The following is an 8,598-nucleotide window of genomic DNA, read 5'->3' as shown; positions in this document are numbered from 1 at the left end:
ATTCCAAATTTGCAAACTTTAATTGTACTTCCAGTTATGGGGACACAATCAATCACGTTAAGCTAATGGGAAGTTCCACAATAGATGGTAAAGAGTCAAGTTGAACATTTTATCATTGAACATCTCCCCCTTTTTTGATGATAGTGAGTCAAGGACTTCTGTGGAGCTCCTCAAAGTACACAAACCATTTTTGAGTAAAATATACAATTTTGTATAGGGTGTGTATGCTATTGATTATTATACTGTATTTTTACACAATATATTAATTGTATTTGTAATATATATTCATAATCTACATCAAAAAGTCGGATCAGTTTGTAGAAACGTCGAGGAAACTCTGTTTGCGCATGCTCACGAAACCCGCACATCTTGGTGACTGGTGAAAAGCTTTTGGCCCCTGAAAGTCAGAACGGTCCAGGTAAATCTGTTTAATTCATCACCACGTTTAATGTCGGACCCCCGACTTTGACGCACCTGCCTTAGAACACTGGAGGGGGGACGCATAGGTCCAGGAGAAGAAAGGCCACAGAATCGTGCAAATTGGAAATCCAGGGGGCGTTCACGAGAGGCAAGTATCACCGGGCCAACAATGTAGGCTTAGATCACCCCCGAGCAGCAGCACCGCGCCTGGGCGTCCACGCTGCTATCGCCCGGCGGCAAATATGAAGGGGAAGGCCGTGAAAAAGGGAGGTAAATGCATATTTGACAACAGCTGTTTTAGGCAGGGTGTCCATTCAGTCTGGTGTGGGTGCAGGTGGATCCTTACACGGTCATTTAGACTAAAAAACATTGAAAAATCGTCGCGTAAATTACGTTGCTAAAGGCGACGGGGAAGGAGGGGCTCAGGGGAAGGTGAAGGCCAGGTCCGCCGTGGTGCACCCTCGATTTGCGGGTCAAATATAGCGAGATTTACGTTTTTCTGTGCTTCGGGTTGGTTTAATCGGCAATCAATGTGACTGGTTGGACGACTTTTTTTTTTTTTTAGAAGCGACGACCCTTTTAAAAGGGCCGTGTCGCAAATAAAACGGGTTTTTGCCCCATGTGTCGGAGCGTTAATGGTGCTAAGCTAACGGCGAAGCTAAAGTCAACCGAGACCATTCATTGAACTACTTTTTATTTTAAAAAATGTTTTTGTTGGAAAATAAAACCTGGTATCATCTTGTGATACAATGGAATATTACTGACTTTTTTTTTTTTTTTTTTTACAATTGCGAATGACAAGCTAATAACTACGATGACGCCAAAATAACATTTTAACACCTCCATATGCTTTATTTCATATTTTCTCTTTTGCGGGACCAGAATTCTTTTAAGTAGCTATTATCACTTGTTGTGACTTAAAATTGGGTCAGATTTATTTATAGAGTTGCGCAAACTAACCCCATTTTCATCATTATAAACGTGCAATAATTACTCGTATAAAACTGACATTTAACGTATAAGCACTAAATCCAGCCCTGAGTTGCATTTCTTCAACAGAGATTGTTTTAAATTAGTCCAGCATCTGTAGCTGCAGTACTTGACCTGCATTTCTTTGTACTTTCAGGTTTTGATAGAAGTACCGGCTCTCGTGGATCTGGTGGAAAGTCAATGAGAAGAGTCACATCCACCGGCAGCCACTGTAAACACGCTTCTCCTCAGCGGAACACGTCGGGCAGGCAAGGGCGCAACCCCGGTAACCACCAGGCAGAGAAGCCTGAATTTGTGGTTGAGTTCAAGAAGAAGAACAGAGTTCCTAAAGCCTCTCGGAAGATTATTGTATCGATCGACCAGTACCCAGCAGTGACACTTTGTGATATATCCCAGACATTTGATGCTTTTAGTCAAGATTGTAGTTACGTGTTACCAGATGTTCTCAAGGCCAAGGTCGTGCGCTGCTTCAAACGGGAAATGAGGGCTGAATTTCATTTTGAGCCTGGTCAATTTAGACGTGACAGAAGCAGAAATGAGGACAGTGCACTGGCTGGAAGTCAGCATATCTGCACACCAGATCCTTCTCAGGGTCTGACTCCAGACCATCAGACACCTCTGCGAGCGCGCCCATTGGTGTTGTCCGGTGGTAGTGCAGATCCTCCCTTCAACAGCTTGACGGGATGTAAATGTGCATGGAACGGGGCGGCATCAAAGGATCCTGGGCTTAAAGGTGCGGAAAGTCTCTCAAACAGAAACAAAAGTATTGCCAGACGGTCAAAGCACGTGCCTGGGAGCAGCAGGACTCCGTCGTCTGTGGAAGAAAATGGAGTTATTGGGGAATTCTGCAACAGGATGTGTGCTCCCACACACTCTGGAACATCTCCAGGAGTGGTCTGTCAGAACATCGAGGACACTTGTCAGAGGGCGAGGGCCTATTTTAGGAAAACCAGTTCTTCTTGTGCACGCACAGACATGCCATGGCCTTTGCCTAACAGTGGCTTGACCCACGCGTCGCACACCGCTACTCCCGCCTGTCCGGCACCGCCTGCTGATCCTACAGATACTGTTGACTCTCCAATACGTACAAATGATCAAGACGCACAAAGCGCCTACCCTAGTGAGACGCTTCTTGGTGCTCCTGAAGGCTCATCCTCAGGCCCAGCCCAATGTATTTATCACAAAAAAGATGAGAGCAGAGACGGTGAAAATGGAGAACTAGTTAGGAACGTATCTTCAAGATCTCCCGATAGCACAAACGTAGGGTTTGCTCCTAATTCATTACAGGCGGAAACACAACCCAGTCCTACCTTGGATGGCCATGGGCGAGAGTCCTCAGATGACGTCAACTCGCCTTTACACACTGATCATCAGTGTGACCACTCCAGGACTCCCCCGTGCCCCTCCGCAGTCCTCCTGAGCGACACGGAAAGGACTAGTTCTTCATGTCCCATATCACCTCCTTCATCGTTCCAGCCTGGTGAAGTCAGGAGCGTCAGCTTGGTGGGTCTCTCCCCACCCTGCTCCATCACTGGACCCTTAGAAAATCACTTGTTCTTCTCCAAAGATGCCCGGATGGATTCCTTCTACTCCTCCTCATCTGAATCTTCCCTGCTTCTTCCTCAGTACAAGAGAGACTGTGATGAAGAACCTTTGTCCGGCCTACCAAAACTGCTGCCATATTATGAAAGAAGCATCTCAGATGATGACAACTATACAGTGTACTCCTTGCTCTATGACGCCTGCAGGGAAACTGATAACGCTCTCCCACCGATTCTCTCTCCCGTCACTTCTCCTCACAGACCCTCCTGGAGCCCAGGGTCCTCCTACAGAATGGAGCCTGAAGAGGACACCTACAGCCACGAACCTCCACAGCTTGTTAATGACAAAGGAATCCCGGGTGTTGATCGGGGATCAGGGGAAGTATTGAACCCAGCTCTTCCAACCAAACCCCAGTTTTCTCCCAGCACTCATCATGGAGCCAAGCGATCCAGCCCGTCCACAGGCGCAAGTGACAACGGTGATCAGACCTGCCCCGACGCTTTGGATGAGGTCACAGCCTACAAGCAAGATATCTTGCTCGTTGACGTAACCCAGGATGATGCGGAGCTTTTTGAAAACCTGCCCCAGACAAGTTTACTGAAGCTGGGTCCAGTCCGGGTCTCTGAAGAGCTCAAATTCAAACCTGTCAGAACAGCCAAAAAGCAACAGCCAAATTCAGATAGGCTGCAGGTAGAGCTCGGACACAGGTAATCATCATAGAAGTGATGGCATTTATTCGGATGACGCGCGTGGTCCATCGTCGTCCAAACAATGATGTCGTTTATTTTCCAGAGCCACCCCAGTTATTACTGATTACAGCTGTGACAGTGCTGATGACGCAGGTACCGTCACGCTTTAGAAGCAGACTGCTTAATCTAACTGATCAGTCCTCAACACATAAAGTAGTTTTATTGGTGAGGAACGACTGAAGATGACATGAGAAGAGGGGCTGTGTTTTTAATGATGTCATTTGTTTATTTGACAGAGGAGAGCAACAAGAGGCCGTGGAGACCTCAGAGCAGCAGCGTGACGCGCCACAGCACATGGCCCTTGATTGAAACTCAAAGGGAATTAACGGTAATGTAGCAGATCCGGCCGTCACCCAGCGGACGACTGTACCTCCCGGGAGTTCTTTTCAAATGTGCCTGTTAGCGGCACATGTCTGTCGTCTGACCTCAAAAGTCAGAATTTGGCATTAAAAATTGGACTCAAACAACCGTGTTGGCTGAAATCAGTGAATATCAACCAACATGACGTGCTGCCATAGTAACCCTTTCATCTAAATTTTCGACGGAACCAACTTTTGTTTCTCCATTTATGATCCGAATCCTTTTTGCAGCAGCTCCTTACTAATTAAATTCTTTGTTTTTGAGCAGAGCTTTCCTGATTCCAACAACAATCACGCCAACAAAAGCTCGGAGAGGTATAACTTCACGAACTTGACAAAAGGTTTTGCTTCTTTTAGTCCATTTTTCTTTTATCCGATAATCAATGATTATATCCTGTAATAGGAGCCATCCAACCAAGCCTTTGAACCCCCTGCACAGTCACAACACTGCAGCGTTGAGCACACTCAACGGTGAGATGACCGTTTCACCACATTTTTATGATTAACCCTATGGTTAACTTCGCCGTTTATCACATCAAAAATGGTGCGTTCATGTCTTTCCCTTCAGGGCCGTGTGGCTCAAACTCTCCAAATTTGTCAGAACTTAGACGCCAGAAGTCGAATTCTGTGAGTAAAAAAAAACAAAAAATTGATTCTTTTGTGCTTCCACATTCTCCAATAAATGAGAAAAACAACATACAGGATCGGATATGCTGGTATTTCCTCAAGGTTACATCCAATGTGTTAGACTTGACCCTCCCTAGTGGGGAGAAGAATTTCATTTCTTTCCTGGAATAGGAACAAAAGATATAACATTTTAAATGCTCAGATGTTTGTTTTTTTTCCATCTCAGTACTGCTGGAAGTACTTCGGCGAGTCCACGACTTGTGGGTTTAAACCGTGTCGGTTCCTTCACTTGCCCCTGGAGGGGGATGAGAAGGTAAGTTTGACTCCGCACACCCTTTTTAGGTACCGAAGCAATTCACACTAGAGCTGCTGGTGAGCATTCTGAAGCAACAGTGCCCTCTATGGCAGCGCCATCGCAACTGCAACCTTAAAGGGGACTTTCTTCAAACATCTTTTCCTTCAATTTAAAAATAACACACTCGCACTTTTTCATCCAGTTCTGCAGTGAAACCATCTTGCGGTTCACAAAAAATCCAATGTGTCTGCATAAAGCACGTAAGTATTTCAACACCAGTGTTTTTGATCTAAATAAACTATCACTGCCATCCCCGAATGTATCTTCCTGTTTGTCTCCAGGAGCGGTTTTTACTGGCTACTACCTCAGCAACGCTCCAGGGGCATTTTTCTCCATGCCTGTTCTTTTATCCCTTCTCTGGGCTTTACTCAAAGCCGGCATGGTGTCTGACGTCTTCGCCGTCCTCAACGTGAGCGTCTCCTACAAGATAGTGGTGAGCGTGCGTCTGTGTTTCTAAGGTGACGCCAGGCCCATACCTCCATAATACGTGTACACCCTAAACGCGCTCCCACTTCCTGTCTCGTCAGCCTGGCCACGAGTTTGTGCTGGCTCTCTTTAATTTTGTGAGAGAAAAGGGACACACGGGTCTCATACCTGAGCTCATGCAGCTCACATTCAAGGTACTGTGACGACAGCACGCTGACACTGAACCCTTTATGTGCACGTGGCAGTTGATGTGTGTCTGCCGGCAGATGGCCGCGGCGGGTCTCGTGCTGAGCTTTGACTGGCTGGACGGTCTCAAAAACAACAGCGAAGTTCAACCCCCCATCTGTGCAACTTCTAAATCTGACAAGTAAGTGCAGCTCATTCAAACCCAGCACGGCCAGCTAAAGTCCGTCACCATAGCGACTGATTGATTCTGCCTTTGTCAATAAAGAGGAACTGTCTCTGTCCCCTGTCTGGGGTACCTGAACGTGGCCCACACTGTGGTGGAAATAGAGGTTGGTTCTTGTCTTTGTCCGCCTGATTCTGCCTGAGACGCTGGTGCTTTGGAGCTGATGTTTTTCTCCCTGACAGCTTTGCACCAAGCTGGAGGACTGGAGGCGGATGGGGGATGTTTTCTCTTCTGTCTGCCAATCCATTCAGCGTCCCAACCAGCTGGAGCAGATCAGCGGTCACATCGCCATCGCGTTGCTGTCTGAGAGCAAAGACAAGCAGGCCGTGCCCTTTTCTGCCTTTGCTGAGACAGGTGAAGTCAGAATCGTCCATCATAGTGAGTGATGATTGCTATCTGGTAAGGAACGGTGGTGATGGTGTTATTCCTGTTTGTAGTGTATCAGAAGGAACAGGACAGCCTGACCATGACTTACTTAGGCCGTATCGGAGTCTCCCTCATGTTAAGATACCACAAAACTCACCAGTGGGCCAAGGTAAACAGGCACATGTGCCAGTTCGCACACCTTTTAAATGTCAGCCAGTTGCTTCCCATTGAGGAAAAATGCATGTTTTTGTTCGGCAGAGGTTAAATGTCCTTTGCAGAAAATCTTTGCAGATGTCACAACCAGCCAACTGTTAAAGTCCTGTCTGTGCACATAGGGACGCAGGGTGGCAGAGTTCCTGTCCTTTTCCAAAATTAACTACTCCACACTGAAGGGTTTGTTTGGGAACGAGGACGGAGCTTCGCGCTGCTTCCTGGTCACCGTGGCAACTGAGCTCTTCCTTCTGAGCGGTAGCATCGAGGGAGCGTTGAACACACTCCGAGGTTAAAAAAGAAAAAAAACAACCTAAGATGCTCCGAGTTCCCATTTTGATGACGTTTTCCCTCCATTCAGAGAACAGCTGGTTCCTGAGCTCGAGCGTGTGGCCGTGCGATGCCGCAGACGTGGAGAGTCGCACCCGCGTGTTGCTGCGGCTGGGCGAGAGGACGTCTCACAGGGGAACGCTGGAAGTCCTCAGTCATCTTCCAGGGCTCAAGGAGCCAAACGGTGAGAGGCACGAGCCCACCTATGTGTTGTGAAGTGCGGATGTCAGTGAAGATGTCTTTCCTCCTCCAGACTTGGCGGACGTCTCCAACTACTGCTCTGTGTTCAACGCTCACCTGCAGGTGTGTGTGGACAGACAAACGCTCCCTGTAGCCTCAGACTTGGTGGACTTCATGCTGTCTAAACAGCTGGCAGTTGAGCCGGCTCTGCTGCAGGCGCTCTTGCAGAAGTTGGGCAGGCAGAACCTCTGGCTGCGGGCGCGTGAGGTCTTCAGACGTGAGTCATCTTTTTATATATTAAATGCGAGGCAAGTGGTCGTCCGTGCATCAGGTTGTGTTTATTTGGTCCGCCAGACTCGCTGAGTCAGGGCTACTATCAAGGTGTATCCGCTCCCCCTGGTTTCATGGCGCTACTGGTCCCCTGTCAATTGGGAGAGGTGGAACTGGCGCTTGCATTCGAGATGTTCATCACTGTCAACGGGTCCATCATCCTCCAGGCGGCAGAAAACGACACCGGCAGCCTCAACATCACTCTGAAAAGGTAGTGCCCGTTTGGGTGTGTGAGGTGTCTTTTGTCACTCATTAAGCTCCGCCTCCTCCTCCTCCTCCTCGTCTAGGACTCGGAGCGGCGAGAGCGAGTACCTCTCTGCCGGCAGCCGCGTCCTCACTGCAGCCTCTGTCCCACAGCCCAAACTGTCCATCCAATACACGGCTGTTAACTCCTCCCAGGAGCAAGTGTTCACCCTGGACGTGTCCTCGGCCCGCTCCTGGCTCCACCACAATCATCTGTGGGCAAACGAAGTGTGGGCACACTGATCCCAACCGCATCCTCGATGTCCATTCCTTATTTCAGACATTAAAGGCACCAGTTGAGTCAATGAAATCAGGAAGACGAGTGGTTGGATGTTTGAGTTTCTGTCAGCTGAACATTTTTGGCACTTTTGGCCATTTTTTTATGTGTTTTGTCTTCAACCAACCTTTCATTATCTGTGAATAATTATTCAGGGGGGGAAAAGGCTAATCTGGAGCAATGTATACCATATTTTTGTAAAGTTATTAAATTTGGTTTCTAACAATCATGTAAATACGCTCTGTGTGTGTGTGTTTGAGTGTAGGTCAACATGTCTTTATATGTGTGTATAAAATTTGATGTTATTATGTTCGCATGACTGATTCCAGGATGCAACTGTTGCTAGTTTAAAAGCTGTGAATTTCTTTGTGAAGATTTTATATTAAAGTTCTCAATTTGCTCCAAAAGTTTGAATACAGAGTGTTTCTTTGCAGAAACAAAATAGAGGCTGACATAGTTTTGTTCTGGAGTTTAAAATAAAATCTGTCAGAGATAATCCAAAAGTCTCCTGGAGTGATTTTTGTGGAAAGTCTCACTTCCTGATGCGGAAGGGGGTGTAAGATTATAATATCCTTTTATATTATGATTTGAAAATAAATAAAACAAATGTAATTCCTCACGATTATATAGAAACTCTTAGTTTCTTTAAAAAGTTGAATTTAATTTTTATAAACATTACAACCTGATGATACGACTGCAGTTCAAACAACAATTGTGACGCTTTAGCCCTTCGTAGAAGAAACCAGCCTTAACACGTAATCTCCCAATTCTTTATTTTTATTACT

The 8,598-nt window shown here is 46.7% G+C and overlaps 1 protein-coding gene across 3 annotated transcripts; it reads left to right on the top strand.

The window, feature by feature from the left end:
• The first annotated feature begins 345 nt into the window (after nt 1–345).
• topaz1 (testis and ovary specific TOPAZ 1) lies at nt 346–8,220 on the top strand. Of its 3 annotated transcripts, none has more exons than XM_057020780.1 (20): nt 346–568; nt 1,547–3,659; nt 3,745–3,794; nt 3,938–4,029; nt 4,329–4,375; nt 4,464–4,531; nt 4,629–4,687; nt 4,914–5,000; nt 5,185–5,242; nt 5,324–5,475; nt 5,570–5,662; nt 5,735–5,835; nt 5,920–5,983; nt 6,060–6,231; nt 6,315–6,412; nt 6,579–6,744; nt 6,815–6,967; nt 7,037–7,240; nt 7,318–7,504; nt 7,581–8,220. In XM_057020780.1, the coding sequence occupies exons 2-20, from the start codon at nt 1,591–1,593 to the stop codon at nt 7,777–7,779; spliced, it is 4,119 nt and encodes a 1,372-aa protein (XP_056876760.1). In that variant the 5' UTR covers nt 346–568; nt 1,547–1,590; the 3' UTR covers nt 7,780–8,220. The 3 variants fall into 3 exon arrangements, 2 of the variants coding, with proteins under 2 accessions (XP_056876760.1, XP_056876758.1); XM_057020778.1 differs by having other exon boundaries at nt 566–690; XR_008947984.1 differs by lacking the exon at nt 7,581–8,220 and having other exon boundaries at nt 566–690; nt 7,087–7,240; nt 7,318–7,460.
• The last annotated feature ends 378 nt before the right edge of the window (nt 8,221–8,598 follow it).

Source organism: Takifugu flavidus, chromosome 21 (assembly GCF_003711565.1).
Source record: "Takifugu flavidus isolate HTHZ2018 chromosome 21, ASM371156v2, whole genome shotgun sequence".
Classification (NCBI taxonomy): domain Eukaryota; kingdom Metazoa; phylum Chordata; class Actinopteri; order Tetraodontiformes; family Tetraodontidae; genus Takifugu; species Takifugu flavidus.
This window is presented reverse-complemented; position numbering and strand designations above follow the sequence as displayed.